The sequence below is a fragment of the Patiria miniata genome, unplaced genomic scaffold, assembly GCF_015706575.1.
Source record: "Patiria miniata isolate m_02_andy unplaced genomic scaffold, ASM1570657v1 HiC_scaffold_23, whole genome shotgun sequence".
NCBI lineage: Eukaryota > Metazoa > Echinodermata > Asteroidea > Valvatida > Asterinidae > Patiria > Patiria miniata.
In genome coordinates this window covers 8470021-8497797 of record NW_024037062.1, presented here as the reverse complement: position 1 = coordinate 8497797, position 27777 = coordinate 8470021, and the positions used below count along the sequence as shown (strand labels likewise).

The 27777-nt window shown below is 41.6% G+C and overlaps 1 protein-coding gene across 1 annotated transcript; it reads left to right on the top strand.

Annotated features, from left to right (window-relative positions):
• Positions 1-11169: 11169 nt before the first annotated feature.
• Positions 11170-22008, top strand: LOC119731441. Its single transcript, XM_038204609.1, has 2 exons — positions 11170-11266; positions 19838-22008. Exons 1-2 carry the CDS (start codon positions 11170-11172, stop codon positions 22006-22008), a joined length of 2268 nt encoding a protein of 755 aa, XP_038060537.1.
• The last annotated feature ends 5769 nt before the right edge of the window (positions 22009-27777 follow it).

Sequence of the window (27777 nt, the reverse complement as noted above, 5' to 3'; positions counted from 1 at the left end):
GTTGCTCATCTATTTTATATAAAGCCATCTATTTTATATAAAGTCATCTATTTCATATAAAGTCATGTGTTGATAAAAAGGATTAATCGTTCGATTTTAGAGTTGTTCTAAGATGATTGTTAAACTAGGTTTGTGTGCACAAATACTGCTGCTTATGAGATTTATTAAACCCACTTTGTCAACTGCAAAGATTGTAAATTTTATATAAGAATACTGAATGAAGGATGTGGCTATGATTCAAAATCTTAAGTTTTCAAATGTTTGTTGTGTGGAAACTTTAATAAATTAAAACTTAACAGTTTCAGGGACTGAAAACTCTGGGGGGAGGTCATGTGATGAATCATCAACTATACGTTTTATACATTAACATGAACTGTATAGTGACTTTTCTTTAGTACCCAGTCACTTATACTAGAACATCAGCATTTAATTGGCCAGCGCTGTTAGTGGGCGTGGCTTAAGTCATCTACTAAGCAAAACTGCATTTTCATTGGTTGAGGCACCCTGTGTACTTAAGTAGTGAGGGGCATTTATTGTATGTGAATGTATATGACCATGTTGGCCTATAAAAGGCACAGTTCGAGAGATTAAATCTCACTTCTTCGCCTGGTGGGACCAAAGAAGTCAAAGAAGTCTCCTGTCTCTGTTTTATTGTCTAATTGTCACTAATTAGGGTGTAAGTCTCCCCCACTTGAGCCACTTGAGCCACTTGAGCCACTTAAGCCACTGGTTAGCCACCCAGAGCCACCGATCAGGCACCCAGAGCCACCGGTCAACCTCCCAAACCACAGGCTAATCCACCCAAAACCACAGGTTAATCCACCCAATCCCCTAAATCCCAAACACAAGTTGAGTTAGCGCTTTCCCCTGGTGGAGCAGATTTGGGAGTGCTGTTCATCACTTGGTGCTGTGGCCTCCAACCGCAGGTGCTTCAACTCCATCGGGACTGGGCCAGAGAGGCAAGGGACCGACTAGGCGACGCGCGTTACAGTATCCATTTTTGTGTGTGAAATCGGGACATGAATTTAGCCAGCGTTCCACCAAGAACTTCAAAATCGCCCGAAACCGATGATGAAACCACGGATTGAGAAATGCGTTTTAAGTCTGGTTCCGGGTTTAGCATAACATGCTATAGAACCACAAGGTGGGAGTCCGCGACACGGTGTATGTTTGTTGTTTCATTATGGAGGAAGGAAACAGACTGCCGCTGTATATAAACGTACATTATTCGCGAACATTAACGTGACGTGAACAAAAACTGGCAACGCCAACGGCGCAGCGTAAGTCATTGCAAATATTTTTCGCAAGTAAGTTTTGCTTTTATTTTGGGACTCGAGTCTCATTAGCCTTCCTCGAGTCGAGTCGAGTCATTCTGATGAGGGACTCGAGTCGAGTCGAGTCATTTGCTCGCAGTGACTCGAGTCGAGTCGAGTCATTTACCCGTCGGGACTCGAGTCGAGTCGAGTCGCCAAAAAATGTGACTCGAGTCGGACTCGAGTCGAGTCATTGACTCGAGTCATTACAACTCTGGTAAAAGGCCTCCCTTCTCGCAGCATGGCTATCGTGAGCCTTAATGTAATTCATCAAAGTCACAGAGAAATATATTGGTCTTATTTTTGAAATGGAAATCGCTAATCAAATTGGATATCATTCTGAATAACAAGCCGATACCGTAGTATATTCAACGCATAGAAAACGTGCTTTAAATCTTGAATGCAGTGTAAGTCAAACAGAAAGTAACCGAGTTCGCAAAAGTTTAGAAGAAAATGTGTTCACTCCGTAATTTGTTTGCTCTATTCACAGGTTCTTTCTGCTTCAATAGAAATACCCCGAAATTCAGCTGTCCACCAATGATCATTTGCCGATACGCATTGATGAAAACCTTTAAATAATGTGAACGAAACTTACAAAGGAAAACAAACAAAACTCACCGAACATTCCCCTTTCAGAATAAAGACTTGGTTATTTCCTCATATACAAAACACAAAATCTGACCGTGAAACTATTGCTTCAGTCTTGACTCAAATTAAATCTCATTTTAATTGGATTGCCTGTGTGTAATCTCTGGTGTTCATTCATCTGGATAGATTCAAAACATAATTTTAGCATAACCGTCGATATCAGAATTTTCAATAATCGATATAGCGAAATTACAATATCGAGAATAAAAGTAATACAAGTAAAATTTTAAGAAAATGTGAAATAAATAGGCAATGGAACTTCTTCAAGCAAAAATTGTCCCAATTTGTTAACGGCTTTTTCTGCAGCATATTGAGCAAACTTAAAAAAAATCTCAACACTGAGATTTTGTCCATAATGGGCAGTATCTTTTGAGGTTGTTCATTTGGGAGACCGCGAATTTCAGCAAACGCAGAGCACATAGCGTCGTCGCTTGGCATTACCTGATGTTTTTCATTTTCAGTCACAAGTACAAGTTGCCGACGAGTTTTATTTCATTACACAGCAAACGTTAAACACAAAGTAAAAGCACAAACAGGAGATTTAATTTCACGATAATCTGATGCATTTTCGATATTTTCGATATCATTAAAAATCATATTGGTATCAGCAATATCGATATCAAATAATATCGAATAATCAAGTAATATTGATATATTGACGGTGCTTCAGATAGACCACTTGATAGCTGAAAAAACTGTGTTTTGTTTTAGTGAAACATGCATAACTTTTGATAACATGTACTAATTCCAGTAAATACCTTTTTTAATTGCTTTTTTTTAAAGGGGAAATCAATTATCCCGGCCTCACATTGTATAAAGTCTTAGTGTGATTGGAATGCAAAGCACATATTAAAAGAAACAAATTGCTTCAGCTTTGTCCCCTGAAGAGACTGATATTTAAAAATGGCCGCCGCGCTTGCGGTTTGCGGCGGCGGTTTTTTGCAGTGGGCGGAGCCTATGGGGAGGGGGGAACAAGCATTTTAAAGGTATCAACAAGGGCTTTTCCGTAACGGATGCTCCCAAATCGTAAGGGAGTCGTAGGCTATCAGCCGATAACAGCAATTTCGAGTGGAAAGGGGGGGGGGGGCATTTTGAGCTTCAAAGTAGCTGGAACTCAATTAATTGTCGTTGGGGGCGCTCTACAGCTAGCAGGCGCAAAAAAGTCACTATTTGCGGGCCAAATTTTGACTCCGGATAATTTTTTTCTTTCAATTTGTTTTTCAAAATATTGACTTTGGAGATATTCTGCTTCTCCTGAATGTGTTTTTGTGTTAAAATATGAAAATGGCCTGCTATTATAGGGTGCACGCCTGTAGATAGGCCAAAAATCCGTCCGCCGAGCTCATGAATAAAAGTTATACCCTCAAAATATTCTATATTAGCGAGTTTTGAGTGCCATCAAATGGGGAATGGAAGAGATATGGTAATGACTAGTGACACTAGTGACCTCAGAAGTGAAGACCCTATGTGTCCTATGATAAAATATGCAGATGACACCTCACTGACAGGGTTGATTAGTCATGACAATGAGACTGGATACAGGAACGAAATTGTTAAGTTCTGTAATTGGTGCAAAGATAACTTCCTAATATTGAACACGCAGAATACGCAAGAAATTGTTTTTGATTTTAGGAAAAATCAGAATGTTATCAAACCTGTTGTTATTAGTGGTGATGAAATCCAAATTGTGACAGAGTATAAGTACCTTGGGACGTACATTGATAGTAAATTGAATTGGAATGTGAATACTCTTAAGTTATGTGCCAAGGCTAGTCAACGGCTCTTTTTCCTGCGGAAATTGAAATTATTTCATGTTAATCGTGATATTATGTTGCTTTTTTATCAGAGTGTCATACAGTCCGTCATGTCTTTTTGTTGTATCGCCTGGTTTAATGGTTTGACTGTTGTGAATTCGAACAAGTTGAAAAGGATCACTAAAATTGCCAGCAGGGTCATTGGTGTTGATGTTCTGGACATTCAATCAATGTACCACAATGCTCTTGAATCCAAACTGAGAACCATTATGCAAGACGATACTCACCCACTCCATTCGTTCATAGTACAAAACAGGTCAGGTCGAATCCGTCAATTGAACTCTCGTACAACACGACACAACCTTTCATTTTTACCCAGTGCAGTTTCACATTTTAACAAGAATTATACTAGATAATGCTGTTTTTATAATCGTGCTGTAGTGTGTTTTTAGTGCAATCAGATTAGCCCTTATTCTGTCTTATCTCATAATATTCTTATCCACCCCTCCTCACACATCTACCCATTTGTGTCGGGTTAAATTAGTAAATTGAAATCTCGTTAACACGATACATTTTTTCCCCTTATTTTTACCCAGGGCAATCTCGTGTTTTTAATCAGACTTATAGTAGATATTATGCTTTTTAAATCGTGATGTAAATGTGTGTGTTTATACCCCTCGTACATGTAAGTTTCAACCCTTTCCCTGTTTCCTTTTCCCCCGCTCATATCCCCCTGGCTTTCTAATCCCCCCCCCCCCGGCTTGCCATTGTGTCCTTCCCATTTTTCGTCTTTAAACATAATAGCTCTATCAATCAAGATATTTTATTTATTTATTTAATTAGGCTCAATTTGTTGTTCTATTTCTGTTTACGTGTACTCTTGTCAGTGTTCTTATATTGTTACGCCTATTTGTACATTTATGTAATATGTTTTTGTTTTGGTTTTTAATGTGAAGTTTTTAAGTGTTTTATACATCATATTTGTGTGCAGAACGAGGAGACAAGTTTCATGTTTTTACATGATGAGAATAAATAAATAATAATAAATAAATAATAAACCTCTGGCCCGGACTTGGGGCTTCCAATTCTGAGAATTTTCATACAGAAACATGATCAGGTGTTCTCTAAAGGGGAGGTTAATTGATGTTGGGTGCTGCAACCAGATCCCTCATTATAGTTAACACTGTGGATGACTCCCCGGTCAATAAACCGTATAGGAGGATTTCACCTCACTGTGTTCAGGAGGTGAAGACCATCTTGCTAAACTTGTTGGATCAGGAGATCATAAGGCGAAGTGAGCGTCCTTAGGAGAGCACAGTCGTGTTAATGAGGAAACGCGACGATGCACTGCGTCTGTGCATCGATGTCAGGAAGTTAAATGCGAAGACTGTTCGCGATGCTTTTCCTCTACCACGCATAGAGGAGTCACTAGAGGATATTTATACAGGGTGCTAAGTATTTATCGGCTATCGATTAAGCGCACGGCTACCATCAGGCTGCCGTGGATCCTGTTTCTGTAGAGGAAACTCATTTCGTGTACCCTTCTAATTCACATGAATGCCGTTCGGGTTGGCCAATGTGCCAGGGACGTTTCAAATTGTGATGAAGCAATATTTAAGCGACATTTTAATAGTCCAATCCAAGATTTATGATTGCAGTTTTTCAGATGAAATTTAGAGTCTAATGTCATGAATTCAGGTTCTTTAATGCAGGTTCTCTAATGTCATGAATGCAGGTTCTTTAAATCCACGAATGAAATTAGTTGTTCCAAATTAAATTATCTAATTCAATATGAAAATGTTTGAGATGCAATTAAGTACTTTTGAAGGTGACGGGTGAGGAATGTGAACAAATGAGAGTTCAAAGTTCTCCAGTTCATGACATAGCTGGAGTGTTGTACATAGCTGGTGGATGTACTGTGCGCTGAGCTCTACCGGTTAGTGTGGGTTGTGGTGGTTGTGGGTCATTGGTGTTTGGGATCTGGACTTTCATAGACGGGTTCTGGATAAGGCTTAGGAACAAGCATGAGCTGACGCCGATTTCTGCGGTAGTCTGCACATTTGATGTTGACGACACAGGAATGAGGTGGACCAGCCTTTTGGATAACATTGCCCTTCGAACTCCATCCAGCTTTAGTGCGGAGCCTGATGTCATCGCTTGGTTTCAGCTCAGTTGTTTCGCACCGTGCATTCAATTAAAGTAGATTGCGCTCTTGGATTTGCTCGATTCGTCTGCCTTCTTCAACTGCTTACGGCTGGCAATCTTTGGACGAAGATTGAGTGGAAGTATTAGTGTAGCGGCAGTGTACTTCGCATCTCTCTCCCCATCATAAGTACAGCTGGAGTAACACCCAGAGCTGGAATCGGAGTGGAACGGTAGGTCATCTGAGCTTGAATTGGATCCGATTGTTGTAGAATCATCTTGGCAATGCGAACGGCCTAATTTTCTGCCTGGCCATTCGCTTGTGGATAGTAGGGGCTTGATTGCGATATGTTAGAAAACAATTTGAAGTCACTTTGTAACTGCGGACCGTTATCCGTCATAACCACCTCCGGGGTACCAAAACGAACGAATGTCGCTTTCATGTAATTGATGACAGATAAGGATGTTGTCTTGTGCAGGTGGTGGACTTCAATCCATTTGGAGTAGTAATCCACTAAGATGATGAACTGCTTTCCCTTCACATCTGCCAAGTCACAGGCCATGCGTCGCCACAGCTTCTCTGGTAGGGGGGGGGGGGGGAGTTGGAGATGGGTGGTTCTGCTCGTTGGGTTGGCTGTTTTGTCTGGCAGTGCTGGCACTTCTTACCTGGCCACAAAACTGCTTGGCAATTTCGTAGCCTGCTCTTACTGATGCCTTAGTGGCCTTCTTGAGTATCTCTGGCCTAATCTTCTCTCGAATGATGATGCTATTGCCATGGGTGAGGACTCCATCAATCAAGCTGATTTTGGTCCTGCTCCTCCAAGTAGCCTCGAACTCTGGCAGATTCAATGTCTTGTGCGTAAATGGGCCATCCATTGCTGACATACGCTGTCACAATTGTGAGGTTGTCATCAAGGGTTGTTTCTCGTGCATACTTTATCAGTTTACCGCATAATACAGGCCAGTGCTTGGTGACCATGTTGACATGAGCCTCCACCTCTTCTTCAAGGTTGTCGGTGATGTCTGCTGTGGATTTCAAGGCGACTCGTGACAAGGTGTCGGCAACAACGAGGTATTTCCCAGGTGTGTAGACTGCTGAGCAGTTGTATTTCATCAACCGCATGAGAAGACGATGGCACCTGAGAGGGACATTGCAGAGATGATTGTCGTTTATCAGTGGGACCAGTGGCTTGTGCTCGGTCTCGACTCGGTTTTTTTGACAGAGAAGGGGGGTTTTTGACCCCCGAACCCAGCCCCCTCCCCATGGATCCGCGCCTGGGCTGCCACTGACGATGCACTTTGAATGAATCGTGCGAGCCAATTAACCATTCCCATGAGGCGCTTCACTTCCTCTTTCAGGGAGGATGCCATCTTTGTTGAGTTTCATTCTAAGGAAGTCGATCTGTGCGATCTTGCACTTTTTGTTGTTGAGCTTAAGTCCGGCAGTCTGCAGTCTGCTGTAGCCATTCGTCGTGCTCCTCTTTAGTGTGCCCCGTGATCAACACATCGTCCATGTAGACGATAACGCCGGTTATGCCTGCATAATGCGTTGGTACGTCTCCGGAAACAGAAACGCACGTACGGAGTGATGAAGGTGGCCAGCGTTTGACTCTCTTCGCTGAGTGGCACCTCCCAGAAGCCATGCTTGGTATCTAACAGTGAGAAGATCTGTGTACCTAAAACTTCCTCACCTGTGGGTATGATGAAACGTTCTCTGGCGACGGCTTTGTTGAGCTGACGTAGGTCGACGCACAGTCGAATGTCTGCCGTTTGGTGATGTGACAATGGGATATTGGTGATATGACAATGGTATATTGAATGCACACGTTTGTTGGTTCGGTTCTTTTATAATGGGATTGGTTATTTTATAATGTACATGCATGTTTTTGTTTTCTTTGCACTTGATAGCATTTTTAGGGACAGTCACCAGATAGTAATTAAGTTCGCTTTTGGCAATCCTTCAGGTGCGTTAACAATATTGTTTTTGTTTGTTTTTGTTTTTGTTACACTGGCATGTTACCTTAAATGTTTGTATTGTATTCTGTGTCTATGTGTGTTCTAACCTGGGAAATAATAAATGAAATGAAATGAAATGAAATTAATGAAATGGGTAAGCACCAGTCGGTTGACACCTTGATGCGCTGGATGATTCCCTGCACTTCTAGCTTTTCCAGCTCTTTCTTGAGTTGAGCGGAAGGAGAATCCGACGGGAGGCAATGACTGAGTAGGGTGTGGCATCCTCTGCAATCTTGATGGTCACTGGACCTTCAAAGAGACTGTCGTGGCCGATTAGTGTATAGACTGGCTTCAACAGTCCCAATCATTCACAGGTTTGCTTTCAGAGGACCAGGACTGGTTCCCCTTTGTCCAGGATGAGGTACTTCAATGGCAGTGTCTTGCCTTTCACCCGGCACATTAATTGGGTCTGGCCTAGTGGTATACTTTTACCACCGAAGTAGCCACTGAGATGCGTCAGGGACGGCCGCAGAGATTTGTCTGGGAGACTTAGCGCTCTGTAGATCGCCATCGGCAACTTGAAGATGTTCACCTCGGAATCACTGTCTAACAGAAACGACACTGTCTGGCAATGTACAAAGACGTACTGTCTCCATACATCATCGATGAGGGGCTGATTGTGGTGAATGGCACCGACGAATAAAAATCACCATCAGGGGTATCGATCGTCTGAGTCTGCGGTGTCTATCTGAATGGCCTCGTGTGCTTGCGTTTGGATCTGCTGACCTTGGCAAAGTGTCCAATTTTGTGGCAGGTTTTGCACTGCTGCCCTCTTGGCTGAGCAGGTCTGAGGAGTTGCAGCATATCCGCTGTAGTTACAGGTTACTGCAGAGGGGTGTAAACAAACGTGTCTGTGTGTGTTGTGTTACGTCCTGCTGGTTTCCACGTCTGGGGCGAGCTGGCCTCATTTTAAGAGCCGGGCCTGTATGTATTTCAGGTCTTAAGTGGCAGTTTCTAGTGTCCTTGTCTCACCGCACACTCACGCTGAAACGTGCAACTTCTTATCGCGTCCCAGTCGTCCCAACACTCGCCACACACGGCTTGAAGAACCAATAGAGCTCGTTAGCGTCAGCAAGGCTACTACGGCGTGTGTCAATAAAAACGCAGGATTCAAAGCGATTTTTTTTCTGAAAAAATTATGCTACTGGTGTGCCTAATTTGATAAGGATTTGATTGTCCATAATTTCATCTTTGACAAGATTTTTGTTTGGTGGAATTTGGACTTTTGGTTCAAAAGTTATGACAAGTTTTGTGAAGCCCTTCTGAAGCGGGTTGGTCTGATTCAATGACCTTAACACAACGACCAGTTATGTACAATGTAGGTATGTATTGAAGACAATTAAACCAGAACAAAACTTTCTTTGAAACAACTGATGATAAGTATCACTTAAATTTAATAACTGGACTATCATTGTTTCAAAGCATCATGAATTATTGACTAATAACAATGATTGTGGACTAAAAGATTATGTAAGCCTAATCCTGCCACACATGTCCTTCTTTGTGGTCCACAGATACTTTCACCTGTACTGAATTCAAACCTTTCATTAGGTATGTGTGATTTCACAAATCAGACCAGCTTGGAATTTATAACCCTTCTTCAATGTTCTCTATCTCTGGACAGGATTGTTCAAATGAAAAGCATATTGAAGAGAAGGACAGATACTTTGAAAAGAGCGTTAACATTATGATGAATAGGGGTGGTTTATATTCTTAATATTTTTGTTTCTAATCCTGCGTTTTTATTGACACACGCTGTACTGTCGAAGAATGACTACACACACCCCATCCGTGTTATCAATTGTAGTATGCGTGGAGTAGCGCTTTGGGTGAATTTGGGTCTCGAAAATCATATATTCATTCTCATTCGTTCATTAGTTGCCATATTCCTTGACCGAAATAGATAGGGAGGAGGCAGCCATTCGCTGCACCAGGCCAAAGCACGGCTCACATATTCACCATGATTTGTAGCCGTATTCAAGAGAGATTCCACCTGCTTAACTCTCACATTCTTCTCACTTCGGACGCCATTACAAGAACTCATATCTTCTCGTAAACTATTTGCTGACCCAGAATGAGTTCCGGAGCGCTGTCTTGCGAAGTCTGGTCACCGCCGTCTGGGTTACCTCCACCCTTTCCCTTACAATAACCACTCTTGTAGTACTCTAAAGAACATTACGCTGTTTAGAGTATACATGAAAATGAAATAATTTATACCAAATACCCCCGTTTCCAGGCATGTAACAATAATTAATGTGGCCCTACATATCCTTACACAAAACCGATTGCCGGTCTTTACAGACATAACCCTCCGCTGCATGTTCTGTTTTTATATTAGTGCACATACACAGCTAGTCTGCGCTAGCTCTTGGCAATAACCACTGAGTCAGTTTAATATAGTCTGGTTCCCAGACCAAAAGATTCTGACTATTCCTGATGAATTTTAGGTCAGGCAGCCGTCAATAATACATTGCATTACAAATATACGTCACATGACTAAAACGGGAGGAATTCCTCCTTTTTCCGAAAATGTCCGAAGTTTGCCGAATTCATTTCGTTGTCAATCGGATAGCGCCCGAGTACTTCCGAGTATAATATAGGTTTTATTAACTGCTAATTGATTTTTAAAACTTCAAAAATGAGTTGATAATTAGTATTCATTGCTTTCATTTGGAAAATTTGAAATTCAACGACGATTTTGTGCATCAAGTACACTCGGATCGTTAACGAGGGGCAAACTTTTTGCTGCGTCATGTACTATTTTAAATTTGACGACAGTTACCGGGATTTTCCAAAACTCGGCGTTGTATCCATTCTTACAGAAATATAGAACTGTATATCATAACTGTATGATAAATGAAGCAAGTGATTTATTTTTAAAAAAAATGATCGGAACATAACAAGCTTCAAGTGATTAAGCGAAATCGGAAACGAAGCCGAGCTTTGAAAATGGGCCCTCAACGTCGTCATGTTTTATTTTAGCCACGGAGGCCGCCTGACCTACAATTTAGACGTCTGGATTTCGGGGGAAAATGCCAGGTCAGGGAACCAGGCTAAGTATAATACAGATTTGTGGCAATAACGGTGATCGGGCGGGCGCCCTCTGTTGACCAAATTTATAAATCAACTATTATTAATTATTAAACTGTTTCTCCACAATGATATAAAGACAGTGTACGCGGCATGTATCGTCACAACACCGTAAATTCTAAACTGCTAAACAAAGACAGTTGGAATACATGTATGCCGTTCTTCGAGCGTCGAGCTAGTCGTTTTGTTCCACGTTTATCTCCAACATGATGAATCGGTATCGTCTCTTCGTCTTGTTGGCGACAGTCGTAATCGTTGCGACGACTGGGATCGCCTGGAAGCTGGAGTTCGGTTTTGGTTCAGGTAGCTCCTTTCAAATATTGCTATATTTTTGACCCTCTGCGTTTCGATTTTGCGTTTCTGTTTTGACTACATATATCAGTATGTCATTGGGTGAAACTGTAACACCTGTCGAGACTTGTGACTTTCTCTTTTAATTGAGATGGTCAGAAGTCAATTTTGTTCAAACACAACGTGTAGATACATGTGGTTAAATGAAAAGTCGGTTTCTGTTTCGAGTTCTCAAAGCCCCCCCCCCCCCCATGAAACCTAACAAACTAAAGAAATTATCATAGATCTACATGACGCCATGGGCGTCAATCCTGGGCGGGGGGGGGGGGCAGGGGGACTGGTCCCCCCACTTTTTGAAGGGTGGGGGACACAATATCAAATGTCCCCCCCCCCATTTTTTTGAACTCGTGTCTCATTAACAGGGCCCTATTATGTACTACAATGTATCTTTTTCTAAGAAAATATTGGTTAAAGTGGTCAGAAATGGCCTGAGATAGCACCACAGAGCATTTAGAATTCAACATTTTTCGGGGCCCTTAACCCCACGCCTATAGCTCAGAATTCTGGTAGCTGATTCAATGACTCCAACCTCGAAAACAATGATCAAAAAAAAATTCTTATGCCTTTAGTTGAGAAAACCTCGAAAATTATGTTTAAATTATTATCTTTTGTGCTAAGATAATTATTAGTTAAAGTGGTAAAAAATTGCCTTAGATCACACCACAGAGCATCGAGAATCCACCTTTTTTTCGGGGCCCTCAAGAGGGCCCCGAACCCCACGCCTATAGCTCAGAAAACCGATAGCTGATTCAATGACTCCAACCTCGAAAACGATGATCAAATAATTATCTTTTGCTAAGAAAATATTAGTTAAAGCATGGAGGAAAGTGGTAAGAAATTGCTTCAGATCACACCACAGAACGTCTACAATCCAATTGTTTTCGGGGCCCTTAAGCGGGCCCCGAACCCCCACGCGGTAAGGGCTTCCTGCTTCGCGCTCGCATCAGTTCTGATCAAGGTATGTCCCCCCCCCCACTTTTGAGAAGCGATTGACGCCCCTACATGACGCCCCCCTCCCATGAAATGTTCCACCCCCCCCAGCCCCCCCCCCCCCCCCCCCCCCACTGAAAAATTCCTGGCTACGCCACTGCTCAAAGCAGATGTGCGTTTGATACGGTAAAAGAATCACCAATGGCGGCGATGCACTTGGCGGGAAACATGTCTAGTAAATGGAGGGAGGGGGGGAGTGGGTTGTTAACCAGCCCCTTTTTTCGTCTGATACATCATTTGCATTTATCCCTTTTTTGGGAAAAATCCTTACGTGGATTAACGATCTACTAGTTTTAAACACCCCATGGGCTTGCAGATGGTTGGAAACAAAATCACATGTCCACATAGTGACTGTAATACAAACTCACATATATAGCATATACAACAGTTCCTATTCATACCAGCAAGTAAACATTACGTTTCAGCAATGGCTTTATGGTTTAAGATTATTTTAATGAAGAGTCCAAAGGCCACAAACGTGGTAGAGTTCAGAACGTATGTGGGTCATGATTATACAAATAACAATTACTACTGTAGCCGACAAGTGTTTCGGCCAACAGTTGTCCAACCTTCCCAATCGGATGCAAGAGACCAACAGTTTCCTGGAGATACTGAACAGTCTGAGGACAACCACTGGGTGTATTCCAGGGCACGGTACCCCCATTATATATTGGTTCGTCTATCAGTGACATCTGGTGCCCTATCGTCTTCCAGGCAATCAAATGGGTCACCTATGTACGGAAAGCTTAGTTCCCACACCTTAGTCAGTCTGTGGGTCTCCTACACCCGTGACAACTTTTTTTCACAACTTCCTTCCATCACACTTATACCCCAATAATCAGCTACATGTACATGTAGCATCCCCTGCCCCAGTCATCCTACACAGCAGCTCTTTGGTCGTTGGAATCCCTCTTACTCCTGACGAAGAGCAGAGTATACTATCGTAATTCCCAACCCTGGAGTTTCCCCTGCCCCTGGTTCCTTTCAGACACTCACAAACTAAAAAAAGAAGAAGATGTCTCGTCTTAAACTTATTCTTTAGGGTTTAAATACAAAATTAACCATAACATTTAAAACATGTGAACCACGCTGTTATAAAACTATTAAAACTGTTACAAAGCTATTTTTCAAAAGATCTATTCATGAAGAATAATTGTGCTGAGTAAGAGTAAGATCGGTCAAAGTCTGATCAGGTTATGGCGTTTTCTTTCTTCCCCTTTCAACACTAGTGCTAGGAAAATGCATCTAAGCTCAATCAGAGGCGGTTACAATAAATGGCGCCGTGAGAGAGTCCATCCCTAAATTTTACGTGTTAACATTTTTTCTGTTAAGGACATGCCGAGGATTAAAAGAATATCGGTTGCGGTGGGTTCTTGGGGTGGGGGATGCACTGGGACCCCCCATAGCCCACGGACTATGAGGACCACAACTTTGGCTCAACTGTAACTTCCGGGTTTGCGGTTGTGTTAACTAGAATAAACCGTGCTTACGATCCAACGGATCTCATTGGCACTTGATTGGACGCGCCACGCTGTTTTAAGACATGCCGTGGACCACTTCGCGGTCGCGCCGGTAATGGGGTTACCAAACCAACAATCATTGATCTGTAGCGTGATTCGCCGATGAGGCGTATACATTATTCATACTGCAAATGTCCATTTCAGCCCCCACCCCCAGTCGCCCCCCCCCCCCCCCCCCCACTGAGATTTAGAGTTTCTAAAAAAATTATCATAGATCTCAAGACGCCATGGGCGTCAATCCTGGGGGGACAGGGGGACTGGTCCCCCCACATTTTGAAGGGTGGGGGACACAATATCAAATGTCCCCCCCCCCCAGATTTTTGAACTCGTGTCTCATTTACAGGGCCCTATTATGTACTACAGTGTATCTTTTTCTAAGAAAATATTGGTTAGGCCAAAAAAAAAAAAATTCGGTCTCTGGTCAGACCAAAGTTCCGGAATTGACGCGGCCACGCGGCTTTTTTTTTTTTTTCCCCTTCTTTTTTTTTTTTCTTCAGCTTGGATTGTACAGACAAGGTGGGTACTATTTTGCTTTTTTGGTGTCCTCATGTACATTGGTGGCCCCATAATTTGCCTTGGTGCTCTCGATCATTTGCCTTGGTGCAGTTTCCCATTCCTTGGTGCTCTTTGGTAAAAAAAAATGAGGAGGCGCGGAAATAGAGGGCGCCGTTGGAGCTACCGCGGAACATTTTGGAAAAAAAAGATCGACGCGCATGCCTAAAATCGACGCGCGCGCTGACCAGAGACCGACTTATTTTTTTTTTTGGCCTTAAAGTGGTCAAAAATTGCCTCAGATAGTACCACAGAGCATTTAGAATCCAACATTTTTCGGGGCCCTTAAGCGGGCGCCGAACCCCACGCCTATAGCTCAAAATTCTGGTAGCTGATTCAATGACTCCAACCTCGAAAACAATGTTCACAAATTTTTCTTATGCCTTTAGCTGAGAAAACCTCGAAAATTATGTTTAAATTATTATCTTTTGTGCTAAGATAATTATTAGTTAAAGTGGTAAGAAATTGCCTCAGATCAAACCACAGAGCATCGAGAATCCACTTTTTGTCGGGCCCTTAAGCGGGCCCCGAACCCCACGCCTATAGCTCAGAATACCGATAGCTGATTCAATGACTCCAACCTCGAAAACGATGTTCAAATAATTGTCTTTTGCTAAGAAAATATTAGTTAAAGCATGGAGGAAAGTGGTAAGAAATTGCTTCAGATCACACCACAGAACATCTAGAATCCAATTGTTTTCGGGGCCCTTAAGCGGGCCCCGAACCACCACGCTGAAAGGGCTTCGCGCTCCGCGCTCGCATCAGTTCTGATCAAGGTATGTCCCCCCCCCCCACTTTTGAGAAGCGATTGACGCCCCTACATGACGCCCCCCCCCCCCCCCCCCCCCCACTGAAAAATTCCTGGCTATGCCACTGCTCAAAACAGATGTGCGTTTGATACGGTAAAAGAATCACCAGTGGCGGCGATGCACTTGGCGGGAAACATGTCTAGTAAATGGAGGGAGGGGGGGGGGGTGCTAACCAGCCCCTTTTTTCTTCTGATACATCATTTGCATTTATCCCTTTTTTCGGAAAAATCTTTACCTGGATTAACGATCTACTAGTTTTAGACACCCCATGGGCTTGCAGATGGTTGGAAACAAAATCGCATGTCCACAGAGTGACTGTGATACAATTACTCACATATATAGCATATACCAACAGTTTCTCTTCATACCAGAAAGTACATATGTTTCAGCAATGGCTTTATTTATGGTTTAAGATTTAGTGAAGAGTCCAAAGGCCACAAACGTGGCAGAGTTCAGAACGTACGTATATATGGGTCATGATTATACAAATAACAACTACTATTGTAGCCATCAAAGGTCATCATGTGTCAAATTACGTCAAACTAAACGTGCATTTTTTTCTACATACGATTTGTACACGTTTTCTTCCACCAGTACACTCTGGGACTGTTGTAAATGTGATCGACTTCAAACTTCGTACACACATCGACCACCACCCGTAGATGGGCCCCGAGGATTTTTGTCATCATGACGTCATCAGGGGGTCACGTTACGTCACATCTAAGATGCATTCTTCAAAAACTTATATCTTCTGAAGTACAAGTGAGATTGGGTTAACAATTTGTTGGCACATATACAGGGACGTGTTAAAGATGAAAGTTGAAGTGAAGTCGTGATGACGTCATCACAAATCATGTGACGTCACATTAAAGGGGCACTTTTCTAAGGACTAAATCTAAAGAACTCTTGGTTCGATTTGGTTGTAACTTGATATGTACCTATACCGGGATGTGTTATAGATGAACGTTCAAGTGACTTCATTGTGACGTCATCACACTTCATGTTACGTCACATTAAAGGGGCATTTGAAACATTTGGTGTGTGTCCACATTTCTAGTTATAGTTATTGTTGGTTTATTAAAAACTCACGTGTCGTGGCCCAAATTAAAACAGGCCGTATGACTAATGTCTTGTACTGGTGATATTCTATTTGTTGACTTCACTCATATTTTTTCTTATACTCATAAAAAGAGTATGTCAAATGGGTTGGTATGTAGCCAAATGTTGGCAAAATACCAACTGCCTTTACTTTTAGGCAAATGCTTCCCAATCATTGGTGAAATTTTATCCGCCAATGAACCAACAATAAGGTAATTCATACAAAAGTTTGGGCAAATAACATTGTCCATTAGTTTTGTACCCAACAGTTTTTGTCAAAGTGTTGTTCAATCGAAACATCAACAGATCCTTTTATTAAACGTCGTTTTTTTCTTTCTTTCCTGTTTTTTATCGAACGATCGAATTCAACTGTCCCTTGTTTCTTTGTCTGTGCATTGTTATGTGCAGTATATATTGTTGATTTCATTCTGAACACAATTAAATTGAATGTACAAAATAGGAAAGGACAAAACGCAGTTTATTTGAAGAAATCCATGATTGAGTTACATATAACGGACCCTATAACCAATGCACATCACTTTCGATGCTATACATTTAAGTACTTTGGTAAACAAAAAAAGTAAAAAAGGTAAAGGGGGACGAACCTGTGTTCACAGGAACGGCGTGTCCATCTCTCATTCATAGCGATTGGGCCAGACTCATATGCTGCTGTGGGGGGATCGCCACACCTCCACCTCCTCCACAGCGAGTCTGTTACCTTCCCAACATTCAATAATGCCGGTACCCATTTAACACCTGGGTTGGTAACGCCATTTTATTTTATCAGAATCGAGGTTTGTAGACCCGGCATTAGGGACAGTGAGGTTTTTTTCGGCCGTTGGTGATTCGTTCGCATGATTTAGGCTACTAATGCATTAAGCTTAATAAGGCGGGAGTCAAGGGTCAATTGGTTCTGTTTCGCTGACATAGACATGAATTCACAGGTTCACGCACACGGCGGACCCCAGTCCGTCACACCGTACTACGAAGCCCGGCACACAGCACACGGTACATTTGTACATGTACATACAGGCCCTACATGTACAGCACTGCCCGTGGTCCATTATAATCCGTGGGCTATGGTGGTCCCAGTGCACCGCCCCCCCCCCCCCTGAACCCACCGCCACTGATATATATTTTTATCCTTGACATGTCCCCAATAGGGAAAAAAATATGTTAGCAGTAAAATTTAGGGATGCACTCTCTCAGGAGGCCATTTTGTTGTAACCGCCTCCAACTGAGCTTATATGCATTTTCTTAGCACTAGCGTTGAAAGGGGAAGAAACAAAACGCCACAACCTGAGCAGACTTTGACCGATCTTAATCAAACTCAGCACAATTATTATTCTTCATGAATAGGTCTTTCGATAAATATCTTTGGTTGTCGTGGAAACCAAGTATGGAGGGCGCTACAGTCAATTTACACGTTTATTTTGAAAATTTTCCGAAACATTCCTCATCATTAACATTCCAATTAACTTTTCATCTTGAAAGCCACCAAATCATACAACAGCACCTAATTTATGATTATCCAACTGCTGTTGAGCTACTTTGAGAGTTAGGTGTGGGCAAATTGAAAATAATATACATTTTGAATAAGTAAACACCGTCTTAGCCTTTGGGTTGGTAGGTGTCGGGTCAATCTTGGAGATACATGCACATACCTTTACCAATCTTGGTAAAAGTTCAATATATTTATCATTTTGAAAATGCCTTGAATCGTCATGGAAACCGAATACAGAGGGCCCAATGGGCTCTGTGCGCTAAAAAAAAAAGAGGGCGCGTTTTTACCGCTTTTGAGAGCTCCGTGGACGGGACACACAGCGTTCGCGGACTGAACTGTACTGGTTCGCGCGCGAAGTACGCACGACTTCCTGAATGTGCACAATTAAGCTATAGCCACCGCGTCTTCGCGTGAGCCTGAGGCCACAACCTCGTTCCCATGGGTACGAGATCTTGCTGCGCCATGTTGTTTCCCATCATGCCTTGCGCAATCTCAACGCGCACGCGCCCATGGAGTCGATCAGAGGCCGGCCTCAGGCGTCGTTGGTGCGCGAATACCTTCGAATTCAACTTGCGATGGTCACTATACCACTACATGTACTCAGTTGCCCAAGACTATCATAGAGTTGTAGAGATCTCCAACCTTCCCAATCGGATGCAAGAGACCAACAGTTGCCTGGAGATACTGAACAGTCTGAGGACAACCACTGGGTCTATTCCAGGGCACGGTACCCCCAAGATATTGGTTCGTTTATCAGTGACATCTGGTGCCCTATCCTCTTCCAGACAATCAAATGGGTCACCTACGTACGGAAAGCTTAGTTCCCACACCTTAGTCAGTCTGTGGGTCTCCTACACCCTTGACAACTTTTTTCACAACTTCCTTCCATCACACTTATACCCCAATGATCAGCTACATGTACATGTAGCATCCCCTGCCCAAGTCATCCTACACAGCAGCTCTTTGGTCGTTGGAATCCCTCTTACTCCTGACGAAGAGCAGAGTATACTATCGTAATTCCCAACCCTGGAGTTTCCCCTGCCCCTGGTTCCTTTAAGACACTCACAAACTGAAAAAAAGAAGATGTCTTGTCTTAAACTTATTTTTTCAGGGTTTAAATACAAAATTAACCACAACGTTTAAAACAGGTGAACCACACTGTTATAAAACTATTAAAACTGTTACAAAGCTATTTTTCAAAAGATTTATTCATGAAGAATAATTGTGCTGAGTTACATTAAGATCGGTCAAGGTCTGCTCAGGTTATGGCGTTTTGTTTCTTCCCCTTTCAACCCTAGTGCTAGGAAAATGCATCTAAGCTCAATCAGAGGCGGTTACAATAAATTGCCTCCTGAGGGAGTTCATCCCTAAATTTTACGTGTTAACATTTTTTTTCTATTAAGGACATGCCGAGGATTAAAAAAAATATCGGTGGCGGTGGGTTCTGGGGGTGGGGGATGCACTGGGACCCCCCCCCCCATAGCCCACGGACTATGAGGACCACAACTTTGGCTCGACTGTAACTTCCGGGTTTGCGGTTGTGTTAACTAGAATGAACCGTGCTTACGATCCAACGGATCTCATTGGCACTTGATTGGACGCGCCACGCTGTTTTAAGACACGCCGTGGGCCACTTCGCGGTCGCGCCGGTATTGGGGTTACCAAACCAACAATCATTGATCTGTAGCGTGATTCGCTGATGAGGCGCATACATTATTCATACTGAAAATTTCCATATCATACCCCCTTCCCCCCTTTTCACGTTCCTTTATGTTTGAATTAGACATCGGAGGCTTCCACAAAGACACTCACAAGGATGTGAAAATTTCCCCCGTTAAAATAAAATAGATACATTTAAATATATTTTCTGAAGAGCCCCGGTGAAGCACAAATAAGCAACGTGTTTATAATACCAAAATAATTACCGCCTCTGTTCTCTTCAAATTAGGAACACACACTGCACTATACTTGTTGACATCAGGTTGCCTTATTTGGATAAGTGTCCTTATCATAAACAATTGTAATTTATTGTTTCTTTTACTCCTTCCAGGGATAGACAGAGGCCGTGCATCATCTGTACACACCAGCCGGGAAAATGAGAAACAGTCTTTTCATCGACAACATCAAATCGTCATCATCGGCTCCGGACCTACCGCTCTGGGTGCTGCTAAAAGACTCTACGATATCGAGCAAGGCAAAAGCAACAGCATGATCACTATCCTGGAAGAGCTAGGCAAACCAGGAGGCCTAGCCTCGTCCGTCAGGGATGATAAAGGTTTTCTCTGGGACGTCGGAGTTCACGTCGTATTCTCCCATTACACCTACTTTGATCGAGTCCTGAACATGGCAGTACCCGAGTGGAACTACCGGCGCAGGGCGTCTTTTGCCTTCATGAAAGGATCAGATGACAAGAGGAGGTTCATTCCTTATCCAGTTCAGAACAACATCCACGTCATGGATAAAGTTGATCAGCAGAGAAGCCTGAAAGGCTTAGAGGAGATTACCAAAAATCCCAGCACCCGTAAACACAACAATTTCGACGACTGGCTGCTGCAGAAATTCGGAGAGGGTCTCACTGACGTCTTTATGAGGAAATACAACCGGAAAATCTGGACAGTTGACACCAAAGAAATGAACTCGGCCTGGGTTGGAGAGAGGGTTGCCGTACCAGACGTTGAAGAGATCAAGACCAAGATTAAAGAGGTAGATAACGGGACGGACGCCAAGGATTCCGAATGGGGACCGAACCGTTTCTTTCGTTTCCCCAAATATAATGGGACTGGTGGAATTTGGGAGTCAGTTGCAAGAATGCTTCCAAGCCACTGGTTCAGATTTCACGAAAAGGTAACTGCCATTGATATTGACCGAAAAATCATCACTGTCGAGGCTGGAACTGGCGTTAAGACGCATTACTCATTAGCATACGATACCCTTATATCGACGGCTCCCTTAGATGTTTTCACATCATTGATGCAAAGCACCTATGTTTCCCTAGGGCAGATACAAGAGCTAGCATCACAGCTGGTGTACACGCACACTCACATCGTAGGCATCGGCCTCACCGGTCAACTGCCAAGGATCCTCGCTGATAAATCTTGGGTTTATTTCCCGGATTCAGATTCTCCTTTCTACCGCGTGACAATGTTCTCCAATTACTCAGATGACCATGTCCCAAAAGATGGAGAATACTGGTCGCTTATGTGCGAAATAGCCGAACCACAGAAAAGTTCTAATCCAGCGTATTGGAGTAAGGAAAACGTGATAAAAGAATCCATTCAAGCCTTAGTCTTGTACGGGTTTATCACTTCTGATATGGTAGTCTCCAAACACTACCGTCGCTTGGACCACGGATATCCCGTCCCTTCACTTAAAAGGGATATGATCCTTGAAATGATACAACCTTGGCTGGAAAGCAAAAATATCTACTCCCGTGGACGGTTCGGAGGTTGGAAATACGAGGTTGCAAATCAAGATCATTCCTTCATGCAAGGGGTCGAGGTCGTGGACAAGTTTCTGAGCAACGTTCCGGAGTTAACTTACCCGGATCCGAATCTCGCCAACTCCAAGAAAAACACGGATCGCACCATACCTTTGGATCATGAATTCGTCATCGCACATTATAACGAGAATCTTGATTGGATGAAGCCTTACGCCGACCACACCCTCATCTACCATCAAGGGAACGACCTTGGTCCACCATTCCAGTTCTACGGTTGGGAGCGGCTGGAGAATCTAGGACGCGAAGCTCACGCTTATCTTGTTCACATCACCACCTACTACGACCGACTCGCTGACGTCACTGTCTTTGCTCAGGGAGACAACATGGAAGGACGATGCTACAAAAATATAAAAAAGTTTATCGATTCTGCCAAAAAGGGTGTCCCTTGCAAAAGAGCAACGGTACTCAAAGATTGGGGGCATATGTATTTACCTGCTAAATATTTAGCTCGTTTTAAGACTTACAAACTAACCATGGCAAATGGGACATTAGGGGAGATGTACCAAGATCTGTACGGTCAGCCACCACCAGCCAAAGGAATTTGGGTCTGCTATAACGGCTGTTTTGGGGCTACCAAGCAACAGATCCTAAGACATCCACTAGCCTTCTATCAGAAGGCTCTAGCCTATATTAGCAAAACTCCAAATCAGGAAGAGGGTAATTACTTAGAGAGATTGTGGTATCACTTCTTCGAAGGAGTTGATACACCTTCCGATGCCTAAGCCGCAACTAAAAAGGTGTAAAAGGCCTCCCTTCTCGCAGCATGGCTATCGTGAGCCTTAATTTAATTCATCAAAGTCACAGAGAAATATATTGGTCTTATCTTTGAAATGGAAATCGCTAATCAAATCGGATATCATTCTGAATAACAAGCCGATACCGTAGTATATTCAACGCATAGAAAACGTACTTTAAATCTTAAATGCAGTGTGAGTCAAACAGAAAGTAATCGAGTTCGCAAAAGTTTAGAAGAAAATGTGTTCACTCTGTAATTTGTATGCTCTATTCACAGGTTTGTTCTGCTCTAATAGACATACCCCGAAATTCAGCTGTCCACCAATGATCATTTGCCGATACGCATTGACGAAAACCTTTAAATAATGTGAACGAAACTTACAAAGGAAAACAAACAAAACTCACCGAACATTCCCCTTTCAGAATAAGACTTGGTTAATTCCTCACTCACAAAACACAAAATCTGACAGCAAAATATTGTTTCAGTCTTGACTCAATCTCATTTGAAAATTTGACAGTCATTTGCAAAGACTTTTGTTTTTAATTAAATGTATATTTTAAACAGTTTGAATAATTGAGACTTTTATAACATAAATGAAATATAAATGGAACATTTATCAAATATAATCAGAAAAAAGGACAAATGTCACTAAAGAATTTAAATATTAACCTCAACCTTAGAATCTTGCTAAATTAAGTATGGTTTTAGGGTTAAATGACTTCTGCTGACATTAACAACATAAGACAGTCATGTTTCAAGGCTGAATGTTTCGCACTGCATGCGAGATGTTTGTGCCTATTTAACAAATTTGACCATAATATCAACTTCACTCGTTCATAACTCATACTTAAGTGTCCAGAAAATAATATTTTAGAATAGGTGCGGACTGCGGGAAAGCCCTATGATCTGTTTTGCGAACAGCCATGAACCTCTAGTTAGCTGTTCCCAATTTCAATTGCATAATATTGGCCTGAAAATGTGCCTGCTGAAATGTCAAGGTCACGTGGCCCTCACCTCTGGTATTACCGGAAGTGTCAATTTTAGACCCTCATTAACATATCTCATACTTGACATGAGAATGTAGCGACATTCAAAGATGAATATACACTCCACCAAAAACAAATTGGTCCCCCCCCCCAATACTATTTTGTCTAAAAATGTGGAGGTACGTGTTATGATCACTTCGGGAGTCGATTTAGGTCTGAAACCTTAGGACCGCCTCCGAAAATAGGCCAAAACTCCGTCCGCCGAGCTCATGAATACAAGTTATATACTCAAATTCCTCTATATGAGTAAATTTATGAATATGATTCGAGAAAATGAGTTTTTAAATTTTTGACAAAGACAGATAGTGAAGGTAACGATTTAAGAGAATCATCTAAACTATTCCAGTACAAAGTACCTCGGTGAATAACATTATTTTTGACATTGACGTTCTGTTAAATTGGACAAACAAATTTCCCCTAGCACTATTTCGAGTGTTATATACATGAACGTTAGATGCTAAGGTAAAACAAGAAGTAAAACATAATGGAAGTAAATTATGCATAAATTTATACATTAGTTTTCCTAACTTAAGGTAATTTAAGTCATTACATTATAATACATTTAATTTAGCAATTAATGGAGCAGAATGATCACGATAGCCAGCATTCGAAATTACACGAACTGCTCGTTTCTGTAAAGTAAGTGATTTGTTACACTTGGATGGCAAACTACTCCAGGTCAAGATTGAGTAATTTAAGTATGGTAAAACAAATGTATTATACAATGTTAATAAAATCTTACTCGGAAGGTAATATTTCAAAGTGGGTTCTGAGAGCCATGGAATTTGATAATTGAAGAGATATGGCAATGCACCTCTGGCCTGGACTTGGGGCTTCCAATTCAGAGCATTTTGGATGCAATCGGGCCCGAAAGTGGCGCTATTTAGCCATGTGTTGGATGGATCCGTTTTCAAGATGGCTACCTTTCCACTTTGGGAAACATCACTCGTTTTAGGGGTGGTCTTCTTTGGGTGAGAATTTCTCGAAAAGTCATCTGTCAACCCACCAAAAATCGAAAGGAAAATGAAAGATGACATGTTGATCATCATTTTTCTGCGTAGCCTGAACACCTGTGAGAATGTTGAGTATTTTTTTAGAAAGAATTTTGAAGTATGGGGATTTATCACGGTTGTCTATGGAAATTTATTTGATTGGGTGCACCAGTGGTCTCGCACTAATGCCTACTTTAATATTCTTTCAGTAGAGGGCGCGCCACATAAATAGAAGTCTCAATCTTCACCACCACACTCGTTTTGGGGGCAACAACTCAAGAAATACTTTTGAGTTTTGAGTATTTTTTATCAAAAGAATTCGGAGGTGTGGGTAAATGTATCTATTACTGTTGTCTGTGGGAATCTATTTGATTGGGTGCAACTCCAGTGGTCTCGAACCAATTAATGCCTACTTTAATTTTCCTTGAATAGAGGGCGCACCGCAAAAATAGTGGTCTCGATCTCCAACAGCAAACTCGTTTTGGGGGATAACAACTCAAGAAATACAAGGTGTATTCAATTTAATTTTCGTCTACTGATTTGTTATTATGTTTAAACATTAAGCGATTTAATTTCAAAAGAAACCGTCAAACAATGAAGCTATTATGACCGTAACAATACAGTGTTTTAAGCGCGACAAATACAATGCGAATGAAAGTCAACGTGGATTTTTCTTTTTTTTAAGCACCACATTGTTCCGATCATATCATTTTTATTGTTCGACTGTTTGTCATGATATTCAATAACCCTCTGTTACACATCGTGGAAAATCAGTGCAAATTTCTACTTTAAAACATCTTGGTTTTTTTTAGTTGTTGTTCGAAAAACAAGTTGTTCTTTTTGTTCAATAGTGCGGCAACCGTGTTGATGCTTTGTGGAGACCACTATTTATGTGGCGCGCCCTCTATTGAACGAAAAGTAGGCACGCGCGCACGTTTGTCTTGGTGCGAGACCACTAGTTTAGCGCGCCCTTTCTCGAAAGAAACGTTCAGTTGTTGTTTGCCGGTTTCTCACGAAATTGAATCTCATTATGTCACTCATCAAGACCGGTTACTGGCCGAACTTACAACTGAATACAGCTTGGCCTGCATTGGCTCGGGTTATTGCCCAAACAGCGAGTGTGTCATAACGGCCCATTGGCGTAGACTTTCTTTTTTCATTCGGTTTGTAATACTTTATTTGTTTCAGTCATATTATTATTTTTTTTATTGTTTGACGGTTCCCCGTAAAATTAAATCTCATAATGTTACACAGTCATCATGACAAATCACTGAACGAAATTTCAATTTTGAAATACAAAGTCGATCATTTTATGAGGGGCAACAAATCAAAACCCTACAGATATGTTTTAAAATTAAAATTTCAATCGCCTTGCGGGAAATCCAGAGTGTTGAGTATTTCAAAAAAATACTGTGGAGGTACGTGTACGTGTAATTATTGGGGAGTCGATTTACAGGTCTGAGGAGCCAGTGCACCCATGTAAACAGGTCAAAAATCCGTCCGCCGAGCTCATGAATAAAAGTTATACACTCAAATTTGTCTATATTAGAGGGTTCTGAGAGCCATGGAATCGGGTAGTTGAAGAGATATGGCAAAACACCTCTGGAACGGACTTGGGGCTTCCAATTCATAGCCTTTTGGATTTGGATTTGGAAAGTGGCGCAATTTAGCCATGTTGTGGATGGATCCGTTTTCAAGATGGCTACCATTCCACTTTGGGAAACATCACTCGTTTTAGGGCTCGGTAATTCTCTGGGTGAGAATATCTCGAAATGTCATGTTCAACCCACTAAAAATTGAAAAATTAAAGATGACATATTGCTCATCATTTTTCCGTGCAGTCTGAACACCTGTGAGAGTTTTGAGTATTTTTTATCAAAAGAATTCGGCGGTTTGGGTAAATGTATTTACTACTGTTGTCTGTGGGAATCTATTTGATTGGGTGCACCTCCAGTAGTCTTGCACCAATATTAATGCCTACTTTAATTTTCCTTTAATAGAGGGCGCGCCGCAACGGGTCTCGATCTCCAACACCAAACTCGTGTTGGGGGATAACAACTCAAGAAATACAAGATGTATTCAATTAAATTTTCGTCTACTGATTTGTCTTTATGTTTAACATTAATTTCCCACACAAAAACGTCAAACAATGAAGCTATTATGACCGTAACAATACAGTGTTTTAAGCGCGAAAAATACAACCCGAATGAAAGTCAACGTGGATTTTTCGCGTGTAAAGCACTACATTGTTACGATCATATTATTGTTATTGCTCGACTGTTTCTCATGATATTCAATCTCCTTCTGTTACACATCGTGAAAAAGCAGTGCACGAAATTTCAATTCTCTACATCTTGTATTTCTTGAGTTGTTCGAAAACCGAGTGTGTCATTTTGTTCCACAGTGCAGTGTCCGTGTTGATGCTTTATGGAGACCACTATTTATGTGGCGCGCCCTCTATTGAAGTACATGTACTTGCTCACATCCTGGTGCGAGACCACTAGTTTTATCATTAGCCCGCCCTTTCTCGATAAAAACTTTCAGTTGTTGTTTGACGATTTCTCACGAAATTGAATCTCCTTATGTCACACATCGAGACCGATCACTGACCGAACTTTATTGCTCAAACAACGAGTGTGTTATAAATTTGTCCATGGGCGTTAACTTTCTTTTTTCATTCGGTCAAGTTGTATTTTTTTTTGCGTTTAAAGTACTGTTATCTGTTTCGGTTATATTATTTGTTATTGTTTGACGGTTTCCCATAAAACTAAATCTCATCATGTTACACAGTCATCATGACAAATCAATGGATGAAATTTCAATTTTGAAATACAGAACAAAGTCGATCGTTTTATGGGGGCAACAACTAAAACCCCTACAGATATGTATTAAAGTCAAAATTTCAATCAAAATTGCGGGGAAATCCAGAGTGATCAGTATTTTAAAAAAAAAATGCTGTGGTAGTGGGGGGTGATAATGGGGATGAAAAACAAAATTTTGGAATATGATTGCATCCACTTCAGAGGTGATGCATTTGGTCATTTTGGGGATATTTTGTATAGGAAGTGGGTATCTAGCATGAAAAAAAAAACCCACCCCTATGGCGTGTCAAACGTTGCAATATTCAATATTTTGCAATATATATGTTGGATGTTCAATATGTGTTTGTTATCTTTTACATTTATGTGCGATGTTCAATGATAAGTGTGCGATGTTTTTCATTATTTGCGCGATGTTTAATATATTTGTGCGATGTTTTACAATATATGTGCGATGTTCAATATATGTGTGCGATGTTTTACATTTATATGCGATTTTCTATTTATATGTGCGATGTTTTTGACGATATATATGTGTGATGTTTTCAATATTATGTTCGATTTTTTGCATTAAATGTGCGATGTTTTTCGATACAATTGTGTAAGTTGTTTTACAATATATTTGCGATATTCTCAAATATGTGAGCAATGTTTTACACATATGTTTGACATTTCGAGCTATTTGTATTCGATGTTTTATCGGTATGTTTCCATTCGATCTTTTGCAATATGCATTTGATGTTTCCCTTTTCATTCGATGTTTCGTTAAGAGTCAAAGTCTGGTTACTAGACCGCAAAAGTCTGACTATTTTGCCTAAAGTCAGTGTATGAGACGTCAGGGGATCGCGTAAAGTGATTAGAGCCAGACCTAAATGGTAAAAACCGGAATTGTGGGTAA